The sequence below is a fragment of the Sinocyclocheilus anshuiensis genome, unplaced genomic scaffold (genome assembly GCF_001515605.1).
Source record: "Sinocyclocheilus anshuiensis isolate Anshui unplaced genomic scaffold, SAMN03320099.WGS_v1.1 scaffold637, whole genome shotgun sequence".
NCBI classification, from domain to species: domain Eukaryota; kingdom Metazoa; phylum Chordata; class Actinopteri; order Cypriniformes; family Cyprinidae; genus Sinocyclocheilus; species Sinocyclocheilus anshuiensis.
Genome location: NW_015539816.1, coordinates 1278542 through 1301815, shown reverse-complemented (window position 1 = coordinate 1301815; position 23274 = coordinate 1278542). Strand labels below are relative to the sequence as shown.

The following is a 23274-nucleotide window of genomic DNA, read 5'->3' as shown; positions in this document are numbered from 1 at the left end:
CATAGGTGAACTGAACACTCTGAATTGCCTGTAGGTACTTTCAGCCAGGATGACTCAAAATACCCGTTTCTTTCAGTCACAAGCTCTATTTTTTTTTTTGGTTCAAATGTACATGAATATTGCAAGATGAGAGAAGTGTTCTTTACTTTATATCTAAATGTTTTCTTAAAGGATGACTTTGTGTGTGTGTGTGTGTGTGTGTGTGGGCCCTGAGATGGACTGGCCATTCATTCAGACGCCTGTGGCCCAAAATTCTGAAATAGGCTCCAGCCTCCCGTAACCCTTCAGAGGATAAAGCAATTTGGAAATGGATGGATGGATAGATGAATGGGTTTTATCTCTCTCTGTCAGGTCCAGAGTCCAGTTTCTTCACTCTATGCTGGTGATGGTCCTGTTAAAGCGCCCCCTACCATTACTAAGGTAATGACATGGCCACACACACACACACAGAGATACAAACATCTCTAGCAGCATTCAGAAACACACACATATTTTGAGAAATGGACGGATTAATCAGTGTATGAGCTTTTCCAATTAATTCCAGGCTTTCTCTCTCTCTCTCTCTCTGTGTGATTTGTCATGTGACTCTCTGTGCAGGCCTAGGCAGAGGTTCAGAGTTCAATGCCAAATGCTGTGTTTGCTCAGTGTGCTAAATCATTTTCCACCTCCTTAAAGAAAAAGTTTTTTTTAGCCCCCCATCTCTCCATTATGCCACTCCGTCTTTCTTCTGAGAGACTTTAATCTTCCTAATGAGAAGATGTGCCTTTTTATAATAGATGGTTTCGTGTCATCATCATAGTCCTAAACAAACAGGCACACAAATAAAATGGCTGGATTGTATAGACATACTTCTTGACTTGAACTTTAAATAAACCTTTAACACGTCACGTGTAACCACAAGCATGCTACACACACTTACACAAAGCTTCAAAGAGAACGAACACACAACAGAAGGCAACTCACACGCACATGTATAAACAAACTACTCTTCGCCTTTTTACTTTATGGGTTGCTGACAGCTTCTTGCCTCTATGTTATGTCATCAGTCTGAAAGAGTATGTACTTGTGAATGAAAGAGGTGATGAAGAAAGAGCAGAATTAGTGCTTGTACACCTTTTCATCTGTCTCTTCAGTTTTTCCATTCATCTGTCTGTTCTCTTTCCCTTTGTTTAAGTCTCTCACTCTATATTTGCAGTGTTAACCTGCGGTTCTCTTGCTCTGTAGATGTTGCAGGACGCGCAGGCATCTGAAGGTCAGGTGGTGGTTCTAGAGTGCCGGGTGAGAGGTAGTCTTCCTCTGCAGGTTCAGTGGTTTCGAGAGGGCCAGGAGATCCAGGACTCCCCTGACTTCCGAATCCTGCAGAAGAGTAAGAGAAACTCAGAGAACAATTTAAAGAGGCAATTCAGTAGTTCTTTAGCAAGTGTTCGAATTGCTGTTCTATGTGTCTTTTAATTAGGGATACCACAATGTTGCTAAACGCTGAGCTGTCATATATCGACATTGAGTTTTACGTTAATTACATGTATACTAGTGCTTTTTAAGGCCAATTCACACTACACCAACAGACATAGACAAACCATGACAATCACCAGATTCCAATATGTCACTTTTCAGACATTCCAAGATCCAGCAAATGCATCATATTTAATTTGCAAAAACAAGCGCTGAGCTAAGCCTACAGATGCCGACAGGGATAATACACAGCTTTTTTCATCCAAATTTGTGAATTTAACTTGTGAAAATGTGGAATATTTGCAAATAAAGTACAAATTCAATCTGGTGTGAACAACATAATTTCCTGGGAAACTGACATAATACAAATGGAAGTAGCTGCTGTAACTGTAGCTCTTTTTTTCTAATGTAATAAATTACTTGTGCTTCAAAGCGCGCAGGCGAAACAGTGACAAACACTGTCATGTTATCTTGCGTTTGGCAGTACCTGATGTGTGGGAACTTAATCGTGAAAGACAGTTCTGGGAGGTAATTATACCAAATCATTTTGATGACAGACTTTTGCTCAGATATTTCAGAGCAAAGTCAAGTTTTTTCCTTGCATCAGGGAATTTATTTGTTAAAAGTTTTTATTCACATTTTAAGATTTCATGTGTGTCTTGACGTTTACGTTCAGCATTTTTATTTTTATTATTTGTATGCGATAACCCAAAATTTTGTATAAAAATATGTGGACGGAACAATAGCTAGTTGGCTATTATGGATTCGGTCATCATCTCATGTGAGTGTACACCATTCAGATGACTCAAAAACACAATTAATTTCTTAATGTGTTTAAATTAGCACCAAACTACTGAATGCACCTTTAAACTGAAGAGGTCACCCAAAAAATAAATTCTTTCATAATTTACTCACCCTTGTATGACTTTATTTTTTTTTCTGTGCAACAGTCATATTGTAACATCAGTCCACTGAAGGCGAGTGTAATGAGAACCCATGTGCAGTTTTATTTACAAGTGATCCAAACAATAAACGAAGACTTGACTTGAACAGACTTGAGGCATAAACAGACTAGACTCACCAACAGCGGGTTACAACATCAATACACCACCAAGACTATGGGAACATGGTGGCTACTTATAGCAAACAAGAGGGTCACAAGACAGGAACAAACCAATGGGAAACAAGACGCATGACTAAGACAACCAATCAGAACATGACAATGAACAAGAGAACCAATGGCATGAATACATGAGGGCAAAGGAAGCATGACAAACAGGGAGCATGACTAAACTACAAAATAAAAGACATGAAAACATGAACATGAAACAAAACCCAAACACCAAACACGTGGCGGCCATCTTGGCCGGGGACTCAGGCGTGGCGGCCATCTTGGCCGGGGACTCAGGCGTGGCGGCCATCTTGGCCGGGGACTCAGGCGTGGCGGCCATCTTGGCCGGGGACTCAGGCGTGGCGGCCATCTTGGCCGGGGACTCAGGCGTGGCGGCCATCTTGGCCGGGGACTCAGGCGTGGCGGCCATCTTGGCCGGGGACTCAGGCGTGGCGGCCATCTTGGCCGGGGACTCAGGCGTGGCGGCCATCTTGGCCGGGGACTCAGGCGTGGCGGCCATCTTGGCCGGGGACTCAGGCGTGGCGGCCATCTTGGCCGGGGACTCAGGCGTGGCGGCCATCTTGGCCGGGGACTCAGGCGTGGCGGCCATCTTGGCCGGGGACTCAGGCGTGGCGGCCATCTTGGCCGGGGACTCAGGCGTGGCGGACATCTTGGCCGGGGACTCAGGCGTGGCGGACATCTTGGCCGGGGACTCAGGCGTGGCGGACATCTTGGCCGGGGACTCAGGCGTGGCGGACATCTTGGCCGGGGACTCAGGCGTGGCGGACATCTTGGCCGGGGACTCAGGCGTGGCGGACATCTTGGCCGGGGACTCAGGCGTGGCGGACATCTTGGCCGGGGACTCAGGCGTGGCGGACATCTTGGCCGGGGACTCAGGCGTGGCGGACATCTTGGCCGGGGACTCAGGCGTGGCGGACATCTTGGCCGGGGACTCAGGCGTGGCGGACATCTTGGCCGGGGACTCAGGCGTGGCGGACATCTTGGCCGGGGACTCAGGCGTGGCGGACATCTTGGCCGGGGACTCAGGCGTGGCGGACATCTTGGCCGGGGACTCAGGCGTGGCGGACATCTTGGCCGGGGACTCAGGCGTGGCGGACATCTTGGCCGGGGACTCAGGCGTGGCGGACATCTTGGCCGGGGACTCAGGCGTGGCGGACATCTTGGCCGGGGACTCAGGCGTGGCGGACATCTTGGCCGGGGACTCAGGCGTGGCGGACATCTTGGCCGGGGACTCAGGCGTGGCGGACATCTTGGCCGGGGACTCAGGCGTGGCGGACATCTTGGCCGGGGACTCAGGCGTGGCGGACATCTTGGCCGGGGACTCAGGCGTGGCGGACATCTTGGCCGGGGACTCAGGCGTGGCGGACATCTTGGCCGGGGACTCAGGCGTGGCGGACATCTTGGCCGGGGACTCAGGCGTGGCGGACATCTTGGCCGGGGACTCAGGCGTGGCGGACATCTTGGCCGGGGACTCAGGCGTGGCGGACATCTTGGCCGGGGACTCAGGCGTGGCGGACATCTTGGCCGGGGACTCAGGCGTGGCGGACATCTTGGCCGGGGACTCAGGCGTGGCGGACATCTTGGCCGGGGACTCAGGCGTGGCGGACATCTTGGCCGGGGACTCAGGCGTGGCGGACATCTTGGCCGGGGACTCAGGCGTGGCGGACATCTTGGCCGGGGACTCAGGCGTGGCGGACATCTTGGCCGGGGACTCAGGCGTGGCGGACATCTTGGCCGGGGACTCAGGCGTGGCGGACATCTTGGCCGGGGACTCAGGCGTGGCGGACATCTTGGCCGGGGACTCAGGCGTGGCGGACATCTTGGCCGGGGACTCAGGCGTGGCGGACATCTTGGCCGGGGACTCAGGCGTGGCGGACATCTTGGCCGGGGACTCAGGCGTGGCGGACATCTTGGCCGGGGACTCAGGCGTGGCGGACATCTTGGCCGGGGACTCAGGCGTGGCGGACATCTTGGCCGGGGACTCAGGCGTGGCGGACAAGATACACAGACTTGACTTGACTTGACGAGGCATGAACAGACTTGACGAGGCACAAACAGACTAGACTCACCAACAATGGGTTACAACTTCAATACACGACGAGAGACAATGGCAACATGGTGGCTACTTATAGCAAACAAGAGGGTCACAAGACAAGAACAAACCAATGGGAAACAAGACACATGACTAAGACAACCAATCAGAACATGACACAATGAACAAGAGAACCAATGGCATGAATACATGAGGGCAAGGGAAGCATGACACAAACAGGGAGCATGACTAAACTACAAAATAAAAGACATGAAAACATGAACATGAAACAAAACCCAAACACCAAACCCCACATTACACATATGAAACAATTTTTGCTAGAAATACTTGAAAACCTCAGCGTGACCGCTATATTCTTAAAAATTTTCCTTTTGTGTTTAAGGGAAAAAAACAAGTCATCTGGGTTTGAAACAAAATGAATAAATGTTGACAGAATTTTCCTTTTTGAGTAACTATTTAAACTATTTGAGAAACTATGTTTGGTTTATTGGTAGACTGATAACTAGTGATTTGTTATGGTGTTTGTGTTTCTCTCTTAATTCCCATATCACTTTTTCATCAGAGCCAAGATCAGCAGCAGAACCCGGTGAGTTTATTACTCCTGCTTCCACTTTCCCCTCTCTCCACTCCTCTTATTCATAAAACACTTTCCTCCAGATACATGTGTACATATGGATTCATCAAGATAATAATTCTCTGTAAGCCCAACATTTGTGACATCCTCACAATGCAATATGCAGTTTGGACGAGATATGACTCGAAAATCTCTGATTAACAAAACAAATGAACAGGATACATGCATGTCAACACCGCTTATGAGTCACATACTTTCACTTATCGGTACATGTGTATGGCTCACCTTCTAACTCTCACCTCTATCTTTGGGTATGTCTCAGTCTGTTCACTAGTTCAGTAGTTCATATAATAGTTTTGTTCATTTTAACAGTGACAGCGAGTGAATATGCATGATAAACTAATGAAAGTAATAAAACTATTTGTTGACAAATACCACCTACATTAATATGAACCTTGTCATTTGTAATGGTGTCGCAGGTAATTGAGTCATCACTGTCTCAGTGTTTAGTGGTCAAGGCCCTTGCTAGTGACTGAATTTACTGAATCACCTCGTAGGAAACATGGAAAAGGAATGAGACACAGCCTCTGTCTGCCGCAGTAGACTTCTCTCTGCTATTGAATCACCTCTGTAACCATCAATTACCTGTCTAGATTCACCACACCTGTCTATCTAATTGTCTATCACCTGTCTACATCCCTCCCTCTTTACAGGAAATATTTATGTGATTCTCATATCTCTGGAGAAAGCATTGTAGGATGCTCCATTGCAGCAATAGATTATACTGTATATATAGTAGCTTGTAGAGCTAATTAATTTGAATGGTTTAAGCTTATGTGTGTGTCACTGTGTAACTGATTAAATTAATTTCTAGTCTGGTTTTGCTTGTGATATTGATGATTCTGTAATCGACGGCTCCTGTGATTGGTCTTGCAGAGGAAATCTGTACGTTGGTGATTGCAGAGGCATTCCCTGAAGACGGAGGTCTGTTTTGCTGCACTGCAACCAACCAATACGGCTCAGTTAATAGCACGGCACAACTCACTGTCACCCCAGGTGTGTTTACACTGTATCTACAATAACTATATCTGAGATCAAAGTTCATGGTAATGTAAATATGTAAGTAGCCTGGTGATATATTGGTGCATAAAGAGGTTCACATTTAAAGAAACATGTTCAAGTTAAAAAAAAATCAATGATCAAACAGTGTAATATATAGCAAACATCTGTCTTATATAAGTATATTCACAACCATTCAAATGTTTGGGGTCAGTGAGGTTTTTTTTTCATGTTTTCGAAAGAAGTCTCTCTCAATGAATCAATCAATAAATAATTTTATTGTGATGGCAAAGCTAAACTTTCAGTCTTCAGCGTCACATGAATCTTCAGAAATCGTTCTAATATGCTGATGTGGATATCAAGAAACATTTCTTATTAGTAGTAATTTTGCAAAAATATTTTACAGCTTAACAATTTTGTGGAAAATTTGATACTTGTTTTTCAGGATTCTTTGATAAATAGAAAGTAAAAAAAAAACAGTGATCATGATAATGAAGAAGGAATATTTTTTTAAATAAAAACTTTCAAAGAATATATTTTGTAATGATGTTTACATAAAGCATTTTACACAAAATGAATGGCTCCTGTTTATGACCTGAGTCCAGTATTCATTTGTTTGAGTGTAATATGACATGAGTTGAAAGAAGGCCAAAGGATAAACCTCTGAAAACAACAAAATTAAGCACAGTAAACAGTCAGCTGATGGTTTCAACATTACAGCATGCTCTCAACTTTAAGTAGTAAATATAAGTGACGTAACACAGGAATCGTAATGACTTTATTTACAAAGTAGTAACAAAAAACTAAAATGCCCTTTCCAAAAAAGGCATAGCAACTCCATCTGTGATCATTCGATGACATTTTATGGGGCCCACTGTGGTTCATCTTGAAAACATGTCAATTGCATGAGGCCGACCAGCCATATCTTATCCACAACACTCCAGGATCGGAGTGTGGTGAGGAGAGAAGATACAGTATGTGCTGATAGCTGTGTGTCATATGGCAAAGACAGGAGAGGCATGCATGTTTATACTGCATGATGGAGTGGGTGTACTTATATTTCCAGGAGTCCTTAAGCCTTAAGTTTACTATAGAGCCGTTTAAGTAAATCTGAGACAGTCTCAGCCAGATTTCATGTCTGATAAAGGTTTGGATTAGGTTTTAGCTGTGGATTAACAGTTTATCTAGGATTATGGGTAGTTATAATAAGTTTTCTTCAATTGCAGGTGTGTTTCAGCATTTTGAAATGATTGTTAAAGTGTTGTAAAAACTGATTTCTCAACAATGACGAAATCATGAATTGATTTCCCCGGTTACTCATAGACCCTATATTTCCTTCTGTATTCCACTGAAGTGCACTGTGACATGGACCAACTGGATTTCATCACCCACTTAATAGGAAAAGAAATCTGTTCTCACCCTATAATGAACTGTATATGTCTTCTGTTATCTTGGATTTCTAGTTGCTGAAGAGTTGCCCAGCAATAGTGTATATGGGGATGACAGTGTGTTCGAGGACAACCAATCATTCCCACCTCCACCTCCTCCACCAACTGAGATTAGTTTGTTGGAAGTCCCACCCAAAACCCCGCAGAGTGCTGAAGCCTTCCAGATCAATGAGCTGGACATCTGGCCCAGCGTCACCGCGCTGCCTGTTCAGGTCTCCGCAGATAAAGAGCCTCAGGAAAGTGTTCCTGACAAACCTCTACAAAATGGTCAGGCCTTAAACAAGCCACCAGATGAGAGTCTACAGTCACCTTCAAGCGTGACGGAAACGGCAGCTCCGCCTCCATCGCCTTCAGCGGTTAAGGCTCCACCTCTCCCCACCAAACCCAAACCTAAACTGTGAGTACTGCAGCTGAATCCTGTACATCATCACAACCTTGTATTTATGAAGCCTTTTAGCTTTGAATCCGTCCATATGCTAGTGCAAGCGTTGACATTTTGCAGATAAATGCATTATAAATTGTGACCCTGGACCACAAAACCAGCCTTAAGTGTCATTTTTTCAAAATTGAGATTTATACATCAGCTGAAAGCTGAATAAATAAGCATTCCATTGATGTATGGTTTGTTGTGATAGGACAATATTTTGTTGAGATACAACTATTTGAAAATCTGGAATCTGAGGGTGCAAAAAAATCGAAATACTGAGAAAATCGCCTTTAAAGTTATCCAAATGAAGTCCTTAGCAATGCATATTACTAATCAAAAATTAAGTTTTGATATATTTACGGTAGGAAATTTACAAAATATCTTTACGGTAGGTAATACTTAATATCCTAATGATTTTTGGCATAAAAGAAAAATCTATCATTTTGACCAATACAGTGTATTTTTGGCTTTTACTACAAATATACCCAAGCGACTTAAGACTGGTTTTGTGGTCCAGGGTCACAATTTACAGTGTTTTTCAGGGAAAATGGACCAAAATGCTGGTGACTCATCCTGCACTAGACAGATTTTCATCCAATCAAATGCTTTCTAGAATGAGAATGTCCCTCCCACTAACACCACCTGCTAGTGCCTAATGGGTGAATAAAGCTTCCTCTATGAACTGACTTTCAGATTGTACTGCATTCAATTAAATAAAAGTACACTACCTTTCAAAATGTTGGGGTCAAGATAAATGTTTTTTAAAGAAATTAATATTTATTCAATAAGGACACAATGGATTGATCAAAAGTGACAGTAAAGACATTTATAATGTTACGAAAGATTTATATTTCAAATAAATACTGTTCTTTTGAACTTTATTCATCAAAGAATCCAGAAAAATGTATCCCAGTTTCCACAAAAATATTAAGCAGTACAGCAGAGTTTTGATAATAATAAAAAAATATGTAAACAAATCAGCATATTAGAATGATTTATAAAGTATCGTGTGATTCAGCTTTAACCATCACAGAAATAAATTACATTTTAAAATATATTAAAATAGAAAACAGTTATTTTAAATTGTAATACTATTTCACAATATTAGTGTTTTACTATATTTTAGAATAATTGCAGCTTTGGTGAGCAAAAGAGACTTACAATGGCTTTCAAAAACATTAAAAATCTTATTGAACCCAAACTTTTCAAACGGTGGTGTACTGTACAGTATGTAAGTATGCAGGTGTTTAGTTTGAATACAATCCGCCATAATGCCATGGTTATGTGACCTATGACGTTAGGATGTGTTGCTGTTCTCTGCCATTTACAAATGTGATGACTCCTGTTCAACCCTCAGCTGCCTGCATATGTCAGTAGGTGGTTTAATGGGAAAACCCCACTTAGGAACAAATGCATTCCGTCCCTTTATCACCATGTCAGAGGCCGGGCATTGCTGCGTGCCATAAATCACTGGGTGATGTGTGTGGTATGTGTGTTTGCATATGTGTTAGCAGTTGTGCTATGACTCCATTCGGATTTCAGAGGGATCATTTGCTTTAGTATTGGATGTATCTGATACTACACTATCATTTATCTTCAGTTGTAGTGGTATGTTTTATGTCAGCACTGATCTGAGTGTGGATTTAGGTGTACTGTTCAATGCCTGAAGGTAGTTGGCTATAGATTACTCACTAGGTGAAATTTGACTCTAACTAGAACTGTTACAGTTTTTAAAGAGAGCATCCCTAAGTTTAGGGTCAAGATAAGGTTAAGTACACTGCCCAAGGGCACAACATTAACATGCAGGGCAAGCCAGTACCTACATGCCTGCAATTAGTTACAGTGACCCTCCAAGATGTACTAGTTCTAAGAGCTCCAGACTGTGACTACAATCGACAGGAAAAGATCCATATGCGAGTTTGTCAGATTTAATCTACTGAACGCAGCAGCAAACAGTGTGAGCCTTGATGTTTGATTTGCGAACAAATTACTCTTATGAACAGATTCTTTTTAATGAATCAGTGCAAAAGTTTCACAAAACAGCCTCTGCGCGGGTAAAGACTGCATGCATGACTTTAGCTCCAATTTTCACTCACCAACAGTTTTTCATTTCTTTTTTCCATAGGCAACTATGGTACCTCAGACAGTCGTGTAGTGAGAAGAACATTGATCTTATGACTTTGAAATTCATGCACTGTGTACCTGGCTTTAGTGATTTGAATTAGACTCACTTAGTGAATTGTTCAGAACTGCTGCTCAGATCACAACTAAATGACAAGTCCATTTTTTTGTTATTTCTGATTCAGATTAATCTGGCTGAAACGGTTACTCTGATGAAATGTGGATTTGAGTGAAATAAGTATGAACAAATATATTTATTAAGCATTTATAACTTGTGAGTTAAAGAGTCAAAGAACTTGAGCAGTGCCAGATGCCCAATATCAAATCACAGTTAGTCCGGTGCGTAGATCCAAAAAACATGAAGCCAGCAGAAATTAAAATCCACTCACGGTTATATGCAGTGCTTTCACCTCCTCAAAAAATATTTTATTCAATGCTTCATCAGAGGCCGTAAAAACAAGTGCAAAAGGTGTACAAAGGTGCAAAACGTTTTTGAGACAAAGCTCTTCCTCAGTGCCACTTTTAATAAAATTTCTGCTGGCTAACATGTGAGTTAAAAATGGCTCACTATTTCGCAGGATTGCGTTGAAATCACTCTTTTTATTCATGCAGTTATAACTGCTTATCAGTGATTTATAATGCATTTGTAAATGAGTTATTAGTCATTTAAGAACACCTTTATAAACCCTTTACAAAAGGGAACCTTAATGCGACATGACATTTAACATTTTAATCAATAGTTTTTGTCTACAGCAAAGTAAACAAGAATTGTTATATGAGCTTTTATTCTGGCTGCGATCAAAGGATGAAATTGCAGATTCATAAACATGTGAATTGCAGCAACATAAAAGCAAAAGTGTCTAAGAGGGAGGGACTGTTTGTTGACTCTGAGTCAGTCTCATATATATATAAATGTAGTTTAGCTCTGTAATCTTGTCTGGATTATGCGTGGCATTGAAGTTTGTGTGTGTGAATGTGACATTAGGCTCTTGTATAATATACCTTTACATAGGCCTACTTATTTGTTTGAAAAAACTATTCAAGCTTTTTGTCTCTGTGGTTATTGACTGATTTCCGTTTGATTCAGATGCCTTGCCTTCTTTACAGCCCTGGAAAAGTAGCATGTGTGTGTGTTTAGTAGGTGGATGTTGGGAAGAAAGAGAAAAAAGTCAATTGTGTGCATTCTAGTTAGTGTATACATAATAATAAATCATGTAAATGGAAAGCTTTGCGTTGTGCTGTACCAGGAATACAGGGCAACATTTAGTACTTGTGGTTTTATCCGTGACTTCTCTCCACACATTTCCCCATTCGTTCTGTGATTCCAGATCAAATGAGCAAGCAGACGACCTCTCAAATGAAAGGTAAAACAAAGAATAGGTTAATGCAACCTGAGTGTGAATAACGCATATGTGCGTGGGTTTGACGGGCATGTGATAGCTATGAATGGAAAATTGTTTCTTGTCATGGATGAGGTCCAAGTTGAGGTTTATATGGCAAGCCGTTTGGCAAAACACTGTCTTTGCTTGAGCTTCTGCAAATTATTGCCTTAAAAAGCTGCTTCCCCAAAAGATTTTCCACTGTAAACGTCACAAATCAACCACTAGAAACAACACAGCAGGGAGCAGGTAGTAAGACCCTCCTCCCCCAACGAAAAACACTCCACCCCACTGCTTTCTACCCAGCACTAGTCACTTCACCTTGTCATTTGGTTGTAAAAACAGGAATTTCATAATTGTACAATTACCCAGGGGTCATTTCTGCATGCTGTGTGGCAGGTTATCGTTTCTCTGCATCCTCCTGGTACAACCAGACCTGAACCCTGCCTTCTGACCCTCCAATCCCGTTTACACATTCCAGCTGATTTCCTTTGGATATTCCCATAACTCGCTGTTCACATCAGTGCTTTGAATAAAATGATGAAGTGGAATTTTAAGTTCACATTGTAGCTGCTGACATTTATCTTTTACAGGTCCCCTGTGATCTGAATTCTCCTTTAGTTCAACTTTATTTCAGCATTAAGGTGATTTATCAATTACATCTGTGATTATGTTGTTTGCCGAAAACGAGTGGAAAGTATGAGTTTGCAGTTCTGGTCATGTTCTTTGGGTAAAATAGTAAAATGGTGATAAACGTCACCTGGTCTCATGTTTCATGTTTCAGCGATGGGCCTTGGGCTTTTTCTGGCACTACAGCATTGTTTTGATACGATGCATGTCACATAAAATAAAATCAATCTGGTGCTGCCTACTAAAAGTCTTTATTTTGGAGCGATTGCTTGCTTGCAAATATGTTTTTCTTTTCTTAGCCTTTCCTCCGTTTAAATATCAAGTCTTGAACATTTTACCCAAAAATGAAAGGTTTGTCATAGTTTCCTCACCGTCATGTCATTCCAAACTGACTTAATTTCTTCCGTCCAACACAAAAGGTACATTTTTTAAACATTCTTTTCACTCTTTTCTATATAATGAAAATGATTGAGGACTGGGGTCAAGCTCCAAACTGACAAAAAAGGCATCATAAAATATGACTTGTCCTCTATATTATGAGTCTTATGAAGTCATATTTCATTTTTGTGTGATGAACAGACCAAAAACTGTTACTTACTGAAAATGAATGAAGTAACAATGTTTGATTCACAAAGAGTTAATCATTTAGTAACAAATCGGACGGATACAGTTTCCAAGGTCAGTTCACTAATTCGGTTATTGTGAATCAGTGAATAATGTTTTAAATTCAGTCTGTTCGTCATATTAAGTTATTGTATGATTTTTTAAGATTTATAATATAGCACAAAAGTTGAATGTTTTTGAAACTGGAAAGCTCCAGTCCACATTTTTTGGAATTGCATATAGACAAAAAAAAAAAGATTATTTTGTGTTCCACAGAAGAAACAAAGTCAAACAGGTTTTTAACAACATGAGGTGAGTATACGATGACAGAATTTTCAGTTTGGTTGAACCATCCTTTAATTGTCATAATCTGAAGATTTGAAGAGATCTACTAAAAAGTGAACTTTCACCCAAATTTAACCGTTTTAAGACATTCAGTGCCAATCTAAATGCAAGACTCACAGAAAGAAACCAACTCAGCTGACATTCATAAAACTCATTTGATCTTATTTCTGTTGGTGGGGCATTTGGTTGGTGCTTGTTCATTGTTCTAACCAAGTGTTGAGTGAACATCCTTCATCGTTTAACGCCTTTGCACTGTGTAGTTTGATTAACATGTTCAAATGTTTTCACACTTGATCCCTTGTTGGCTCTCCATGCCTCTGACGCTACACCCTGCGGCGATACACGCCATACAGGAAACTGCGCAGTGTGTTTTGGCAGACATTGGTGACAGCAGGAGGGCCCTTGTGATGTAGACAGGGCCCAATGTCCTTCAGCACAGGAAGGGACAGAGAGATAGACAGAAACAGAGGAAGGTGTGAACGAACAGGGTGTTTGGTAGGCGTCAACCTGCAGTCAACCCAGAGGAAAGGCTTTGTGGGTCAATTTTGAGGCAAATATGGCATATAAAAATTAAGCTGATAATGAAGGTACATTACTCAATTTGTGACATTTATCTGAACAACTAAATCCCTGTTACAACCGAGGTTTTATTTTCAGAGGAGCATCTGTGCAAGCGAGAGATGGTTATGTGCACCTCTGATTTACGAGCTTGGTGGGCTGAAATCACAGGGGTTTTATGAGAACATGCTTCACAGTGTGTAAAGTCCATACCACACTGAAATGATAACACCTGGAGCTTGTAAAGAAACACAGAGAGAGAAAGTGAGAAGACTGTCTGCGTTATGCTCTAGGTATACGTGCTATCACATACTGTATGTACATTTTCAGTATGTAGTTTTTGTGCATATGATGAATTAAAGATACTCAGCAGGTGGTGTCTGATATCAGCTGTACGGGTTGATAAATGTGTGTGCTGTCATAGTGAGACATTTCACAAAGCCCCTTTGAATTAAAGCTGGATTATAATTTATTTGTGCTGTAGGTTTGTGTGAGTGTGAGAGCCTTAGGAAAATCTTATTTTTTTCAATGGATCAAATTAACGTTAATTCTTCCTTCATGAGAACACAGGATATGTTTTTGTAAATGTACTGTCTGTTTGGTTTTGGATTCTTTTCTTGGCATCAGCATGGTAGTGGTTATGTGATAGCACCACTCACAATATCTGAAGATTTTTGAGAAGTAAGCAAGCACCTAAAGTCCTCTGATACCAGCTGGCAAAGACTATATACCACTAGGCGAGATAAGACATGACTGAAGAAAAAAGTTGGTTAATGTGCAAGGGGACTCTGGTTTAAATCCCAACTTTATATATACATATATATATATATATATATATATATATATATATTAATTCAAAGAAATTAATGCTTTCATTCAGCAAAGACACATTGAATTGATCAAAAATTATACTTTTGCATTGCTTAAAAAAATTCAAATAAACTTTCTGTTCATTTCTATTCTTTTAAACTATATTATATTAATATTAAGCAGTTTTGATGATTATAATGAGAAATGTTACTGAAGCACCAAATCAGTGTATTGAATTTTGAAGGATCATGTGATACTGAATACTGGAGTAATGGCAGCTGAAAATTCAACTTTGCCATCACAGGAATAAATTACATTTTAAAATAGCAGTTTTCTATTTAAATATGTTTTAAATTGCAATAATATTTCATAAAATTGCTGTTTTTACTGTATTTTTTTAAATAAAAATGTAAAAATCTTACCCACCCTAAATTTTTGAATTGTAGTTTATAAAACAAACAAATATTTTTTTTATCATTTTTAACTAATTGATTGTTTAATTATTAATTTGATTAAATTACTGCTGAATTTAATAGCCAGCGATCACCATGAAATACAGTACCTTATATACTACTTCATATACAATACTTTTTGCGGAAATTGCATTCTACAACCAGTCAATTTAAATATTTTCAAAAATATTCGGAGGGACATATTTGTAGTTTAAATCAGCACAATGATTTTGCTATACACAATCACTATAAATAATAACTCTTTTGCTCCAATTATGGGGTGGTTTTGAGATTTGAGAATTGTAAGATATATTACGTCATGTTACTCTCATGAGATTTGAGATCAAACATCTGTGACGGTGAATCGTTTTTTGCTAACTTTAGTTTCTGAATCAGTGTTTTGGGGTACAGTGTGAGGGGTACAGCAGACCCATTTACATTCTTCCAGGAAGTAAAACGTGTCGTTTCTTATCAGAGCCACACCAAAGTCAGCCAGACAGACAATAATCCTTCCCTTCCCGTGACAAAAGGACCAGCCTGTGATGTATAAATGCACTATATTGGCTCAGAGGTCATGACCTGATGAGCCAGAATTCCACACCCTACTTCATCAGATGTCTGTGAGCCAGACAGATGCAAAATGTCTCCTAGGATGTCTCTTTGAAGTAACTGATGCAATAATTTACCTCCTTATTCATTATGTGTTTATATTTAAACGATTACTCACCGAAACTGTAAGGATTTTTGTTTATTCTGGATTAGTGGATCGCCATGGTGGCAAAAGTAGATGAGAAAGAGAGACCGAGAGAAGAACAGATGAGAAAGGAAGTCTTTAATCCTGGCTGAAGTGCATGTATTGCTGTCTTCATGCCGACTGCATTGCTGCCATACCGCACCGCCTGCCACAAACCTTCATGAGCCGCAGTGGGGTTGTTGTCATGGACACTAGAGACAACTGCAGCAAACTGAGGGCTGTTCTCAAACAATCTGGTCACATTTCTTATTCTTGACCGCAACCACACCAGCTTTCTCTCGAACTAATGGGTTTTTTAGTTTCAGATGTCGTGCTTGATTTTACAGTGCTGATGTGGTTATTGCGGCAGTGTGTCTGTTTTATTCTGATCAACTCTAATAGCTCTAGGTCTAATAGCTTGAAAAACTCGGTTTCTCAGTCATCTCAATGGCAGTTGCTCCGTATTTCACCATTTCAGTCAGGATCTCCAGTCAGTTTTTCAGTTCAAATCATCATGGTAGTGAACACAGATAAAGCTGAGGTCACGGTGTACTGCTAAAACCATACTGTTATGCCCAGCATTACGGTTAAATCCGCTGCGCGCTGGTCAGCCGGTTGCATTTCTGGCGTGTGACTCAGCGCTGTTTCTCAAAGCTGGTTTGTTTATGAGGTGTTGCTCGTAAAGACCCAAATGGTGTATTAACAATCATTTTCTTACACAGGCGTTGCGTGTGGTTTAGAAGCACATTCAAAAGAAAACAAGCATATAGAGACGCTTTCTACAGGAAAATTCTATTTAAATAGTACGAAAAATGGTTTATTGTGGACAATTTTGTTGAGCGACACAGCTCCCCGAACATTTTCCTATCATTCTTGCACCTCTGCAGATAAAATGCACAAATAGGTTTTTCTTGGACTTGTGAGCCTCATTTTTAGAAATTAACCCAGAGTTTCCACTGTGGACTGTGACTTTTATTTTGTGTTTATTTATATATGATACAACTGAGGCTCATAAAAATACTGTAGATAATGGCTAATTGGCAAGGTAGGTAATTGGTAAGTAGCCTGAAAGTAGGTAAAATACCGTTCAAAAGTGTGAGATTTTTAAAATGTTTTAGAAAGCAAGTCTCTTATGCTCATTAAGGCTGCATTTATTTGATCAAAAATACAGTAAAAACTGTAATATTATTAATTTATTAGTTTATTAATTCACTTTATTTCATATATTTAAAGTATAATTTCTTTTTGTGATGATTCAGCATCATTACTCCAGTCTTCAGTGTCACATGATTCTTCAGAAATCATTCTAATATGCTGATTTGCTGCTCAAGAAGCATTTCTCTATTGGTATTGATGTTGAAAACAGTTGTACTAAATATTTTTGTGGAAAACATATTACTGATTTTTTTTCAGTATACTTTGATGGATAAAAAGTTCAAAAGAGCAGCATTTATTGGAAATGTAAATCTTTTGTAACATTACAAACTTTTTTAGTGTCACTTTTAAACAATTTAATACTTCCTTTCAAAACAAAAGTGTTAATTTCTGGCCTGAAAGTAGGTACTGCTGATGCTTATATGTGCTTATAATATAAAATACACATTTTAATAACCCCAGCATGAAAAAGGCTAACAAATTTATCACAGTGAACTTGCAGAGTAAAAACATTAGCTTTGTTTTTGACCAATTCAGTCAGTTTACTTTAGAATGATGGAGCAGCACAGTGTGGCCAAGAAGTCCAGAGTGAAGACAAACACTACTGACTATGTGCAGTCCTTATAAGGAGACGGAGGGGATGCGGGATTGGCTGGGGGATCGGAGGCTCTGCGCTGTATTGGATTAAATATGGAAGAGAGAGTCCAGAACAGGCCATCTCAATAGAAAAATCTTTTACTGGAAGACTGGAAAAATAGAGAAAAAGTGAAAGAGAGAAGCAAAAGTGGTTTAAGAGTAGAAAAATGAGTCATTTTCAGATGCTGGTTTGGAAATACAGAGAGGGAGTTCACATTCACAGATAAAAAGACCATATTTATAGATGTTTGATGTAAAACAGAATAGATTAAGTTAGCAATAGTTCACCCAAAAAAGAAATTCCATTTACTCACCCTCATGTCATTCCAAAACTGTATGACTGACTTTTTGCAGAACACAAAAGATGGTTTTATTTTCATTTTTGGATAAACTATTCCTTGTATGAGAATGGGGGTGATGTTGTAATGAGAGAGCGGGGCACTTGTGTGTTGACAGGATGGAAAGTTAGAGTCTTAACCGATGGTCTGGTCAAGAGCTTAAAGGTCTTTATGTCTGGACAGCAGACAGAGATGTTTGTCATATTAGACATATAGATAGTGTTTGGGAGACAGAGACACACACTATCTATGACACATTCTCACAGTCTCTGGTACTCTGGGAATTGCATTGTTTGCAGATGGGTTTATTTAGGATTATTGTGGGCAGCTTGACAGTTTAAGTTAAAGTGTGTAATTTTTGTCAGATGAAAATGACTTAAAGGAATAGTTCACTAAATTCTAAAATTAATTAGAATGAAATTCATGTACTCAACCTCAAGTCATTTGACTTTTTCTTTTGTGGAACATGAAAGATATTTTGAGAAATGTCTCTGTTTATTGTCTATACAATGGAAATTAATCAGCACCAAAATGTTTTGGTTACCAACATTCTTCAAAATCTATTGTGTTCAGCAGAAGATGAAAGTCATACATCTTGGATGAACTATCACTCTAGGTATTTCTATACTTTTAAATACGGTGCAGTCTTGTACTGTATATTCATATATATATATATAAATATATATAAAAGTGTGAACATTTATCAGTGTGTTTTGAAATGAGTCAGATCTGAATATGTACAGTATTAGGCTTTTAGAGTAAAAGTTATTGTAGTGATTGGCACCAGCAGATATTGACTTGCTATTTACTGGCTGTTATGAGTCATTCCTGAGAATTAGCATGAGCGCTAAACAGACCGATGCTCTCTGCCAGCCGTAGGAGCGAGTCATGGGGGCGACTCATCTGCACCCCGACACAAGCACACACGCGGGCCAGGAGAGAAACATAGAAGAAGACAGAGCACTATACTTAAAATAGACATTACACATCCAGAGAGAAATGATAACTGCACACATACTCCCATTAGTCTAAAATAAGTTAGAATGCGTTCACACATCCACAAATAACAATTGCACAATTGTCAAGAACAGAAAATGAACTGTGGGGATAAAGAGTTCCAGAACATTTTATCTACTGCAGATGTAGAAATTATCCAAGAATTGTCAGTAATCTGTGTCTACAGTGCAAGATATACAGATTTATCTGAATAAACAGTCTTAGATTAAAACAATCTTTTGAAATTCAAACAAAATGAATGACTGATGGGAGAAAGTAAGCCTTGAAGATGATCAGAGATTAAAAAACAACAACAATAATCGCAAGGTTTAGACAGTGTTTTTGTTCTTTACTCTAACTTTGTTTAATTTGAAGTGTATAAAATAACATGAAATTATGAAATATTTACTGTTAGTCTTCCAATTGTGTGCGTGTACAGTTTACATGCTTTAGAGGATGTTTTTAAAACAAACTCATATCATTTCCAAGAGCGAGATGTTATCTAAGGGTTAGATTTGAAGGTTTAAACAGTGGAGGAATAACACAAGGCAAGCACATGGATTAGGAGTGATGTAAGTGGCTTAAATATATTGTTTTATATTAAACAATCTGGATTTATTTTATTATAATGTGCTACATTAAATAGTTTGTTTAGTTTTTTTTTTATAGCTGGTTTTGTACAGATGTCTGTCTGTCTGTAAGCCTGCCAATTAAAATTAGATTTATACCCCTCCTGAAGTGACTGTAGAACCACTGTGTGTAAAAATCTCATAGATTTACAGGACATAAAAATAAATGGTCTAGTTTATGATTTGATTTGGTTTCTCTTTTATTTCATATATAACAGCCACAAAATTTTATTTTAGTTTACATTTGTTTTAAATTTGATTTGTTCTTATTTTCCAAAAATATGTAGTATTTGTTTGCAATTTTGATTAATATCTCTCAACACTGAAACTCCCCATCATTTAGTTGTGTTGTCAAATGTTAAAGAACTGTAAAACATGTCATAGCTCATTAATATATATATATATATATATATATAAAAAGAATATTATACACACAGTATTACATTTTTTAAATTTTATAGCTGAGCTTAAATAAAGTTAAGCAACGGGACTTTTATTGTGTAAGTTCTTGAGTTGCCGGACTTTTATTGTGTCAGTCTAGCACGCAGCCTGCCGTCGGTGAGTCAGAGCAGAGCGCTACAGCGAGACGCCGCGTCACTCAGCGCGTGTCTGCGCGTTCAATATAAAGACAAGAGCAGCTGAGTGAGCGCCGCAGTCCTCACACACATTCTCACACACACCTGCAAGGAATTACCTACTAGCGACGGGAATAACTTTAACAAGGTGAGAAACAAGGTACAAACTTTTCTTCTATATTTAGAGTAACTTTCATGGCTGAATGTAGGTCATTTAACGAATAAGTAACGTATTTCTGTTCATTGATGCAAATCTGATATATGTGAGAGAACATGTAACCATTTAACACTTAATGGTTAGTTATGGAGTTTTTTCCTGTTTATTTTTTTGTGCATTACCTTTTTATTGTGCAGACTTTGTCTTTATTTAATATTTAGGGCAGAATGTTTTACTTACAACAGAATTTAATTGGGAAAAAGTTATGAATCAAAGTTGACAACAACAAAAGAATATATAGAGAGAGAACAATCTAATCTACTGATGTGATGTGTATATACACAGTATGAGAATAAAAAATAGAGGATGTATACCTGATAAGATGGTGATGAAGACAAAAAAAGTATTAGAGTTACAAGATTAGAAAACATTAAAAGAGCTACAGAAAACAAATCAGAAATGCAATGCTCAGTGAAAATACTGTTAGTCAGCACAGTTTTGCACAGGGCTTTGGCAAGAAAAGTAGGTTATTCAAACTCAAAGCCTCCAGAATCTGGAAAAGATGTTATGTTAGTGGCTTGGTCTTTTGCACTTGCGGTCCAAGTTTAAACAGTTGGATGTTTAGCACTTTAATGTGTGTATGGGTTGGCACTTCACTCAAGTCAGCAGTAACACCATTATTTGATGGTTTGCTTAGTGGAGATTTGGTTTATAAAGTCCATTGACCGTTTTATTGCCAGCAGAGACTGGTTTGGACTCTACCTCTCTTCATTGTGCAGTGTGCCTTGTTTAGGGCTTATTTCTCTTCTGCTCGTTCTTCTTCCGTCTCTTTTTCTCTTTTTCTCTTTTTCTCTTTCTTCTCTCTCTCTCTCTCTCTCTCTCTCTCTCTCTCTCTCTCTCTCTCTCTCTCTCTCTCACTTTCCCTGCTGGTAATCCCATTTGATGGTGATGGGTGATGTCTTTTTGGCCAATCCGGAGAGGAATGTCTTCAGCTCACATTCCTACAATCCGGACATATACACACTTTGTGAGAGAGAGAGCGAGCAAGAGCAAGAGGGATGCAATGAGACATTCTATGTGAAAAGAAAACAGTCTGGTTCTGTTTTATGTGCTGTGCATGCAATTCGAGAGAAACAGATGGGGGAGGGTCTGAGAAAGAGATGGTGAAAGCAAAAGAGAAATGGACTGTGCAGGTCAAGACTTTGCGACTAAAGATAAATAGTGGAAGAGAACGAAACAACAGTGAATGGGGCTGAAAATAAAGTGCTTTAACTTTTACTGTAACTGCCATGATTGAAGGTTTCGTTCATACTTTTCAAAGTAGTTTTCAAACACACCTCTGATTAAATAGGTAGGAAACAAATTTCTGCCCTTTTCAAAGTTTCAGTATGCACAATATATTGCTTCTGTAATATTGTTGGTTGTGATTTATTTATTTATTTATTTATATATATATATATATAAAATTAGTTATAATAAATATGTATAATAAACTACAGATCAAAAGTTTGTATTTATTTATTTATTTATATATATATATATATATATAAAATTAGTTATAATAAATATGTATAATAAACTACAGATCAAAAGTTTGGGATGGGCAAGATATTTTAAAATATATTAATACTTTTATTGAGTGAGGATGCATTTAATTTACCAAAATGAACAGTATATGACATTTATAATGTTACAAAAACTTTTTTTAAATAAATGCTGTTTACACATTTTCACGAAGATATTAAGTAAAACAGTTTTTTGTATTGGTAATAATAAGGATCATGTGACACTGATGACTAGAGTAATGGCTGCTGAAAGTTCAGCTTGGCCATCACAGAAATAAGTTACGTTTGATGCATCAAAATAGACAACAGTTGTTTCAAATTGTACTAAAAAAAACTTTTAATTACTGTTTTTACTGTATGTTTGATCAGATAAATGACTTTAAAAACTTCTTTCAAAAACATCTTACTGACCCCAAACCTTTGACCGGTACTGTATATATTACTCTGCCACCATCTAAAAATCACATAAAGTTAATCTTTAAAAATACTAATAGTTGAATAACTGTTAAAAGTAAACTGTGTGATGCCTAAATTTGCCTAAATGTTTTTAGTCATTAAAGCAATAATCTTGCAAACTTTGGCAAATCCAGTGATTATTTCTTCAAAAGCATTTATTGTATCAACTCAATATCTTGTAAACACGACTTTGTTTCAGGCGGACTGACAAAAAACCCTGTGTGGATTATGTCAGCCAATCAGATTAGAGCTTGCCAATTTGAGAAAGGGCTTTCCAGTTTTGTACTTTTCAGGTCAAAGAACATACTGTGGGTGGACAGGAGGGATGGAGACAGAGTTGAAAGGATGGAGAGCTGACAGACCAAAGGAGAGAGACAAAGTCTGAGATTTGGAGAATGCAAGGTGGTGAAATTATAGAATAGAAAAAGACAGGAGGAGGAAAGAGAAAGCATGAAAGTGAGAGTGTGTGAGCTGGAGAAGAAAAAGAGCCTTTTTTTATTTTGGCCTGACGTCTTTATGAAAAGTTGGACATTTCTTCTAGGAGTCTGGTAGGGAGTGTAGAGCCACTTGGCTTGGGTGGGAGCCGCATTGTGAGATCAGATCTGGGTCAAACTGCTCCTAAAGCAGGAACACGCTCAACCAATTCCAATGTAATCTGAGAAAGGGCTTGAAAACTTGCATTTCCAGACCGTGTGTGTGTGTGTGTGTGTGCGCGCGCATGTGTGTGTGCTGTCCACTCTATGTACTCTGTTAACCTCTTGAAAAGCTAAGGACCAAAATTACTGTAGGAGATTTCTGGAAGTTTTGTTCACTGTAACATGGCAAGAATCCAGATGATTTTATGCATATTAGTGGCGAGAGAATGTGTGTCCAGTTTGGTTGTGTGAATGACAGCACTGCTATTACATTCAGATGTAATGGAAGGATCAGATGCAGTCTCTTGCTCTCAGTCTGTATGCTGTTTGATGAATAGACTGTGTTTCGAAGGGGG

The 23274-nt window shown here is 39.1% G+C and overlaps 1 protein-coding gene across 1 annotated transcript in view; it reads left to right on the top strand.

Moving 5' to 3' along the window:
* LOC107683982 (palladin-like) overlaps nucleotides 1-23274 on the top strand; it is a 104567-nt gene that overhangs the window by 58883 nt on the left and 22410 nt on the right. The window contains exons 6-11 of the mRNA XM_016480088.1: nucleotides 352-420; nucleotides 1225-1366; nucleotides 5200-5223; nucleotides 6148-6267; nucleotides 7734-8115; nucleotides 11595-11631. Of these exons, the coding sequence (XP_016335574.1) occupies nucleotides 352-420; nucleotides 1225-1366; nucleotides 5200-5223; nucleotides 6148-6267; nucleotides 7734-8115; nucleotides 11595-11631 (774 nt within the window). The remainder of the gene's footprint in view (nucleotides 1-351; nucleotides 421-1224; nucleotides 1367-5199; nucleotides 5224-6147; nucleotides 6268-7733; nucleotides 8116-11594; nucleotides 11632-23274) is intronic.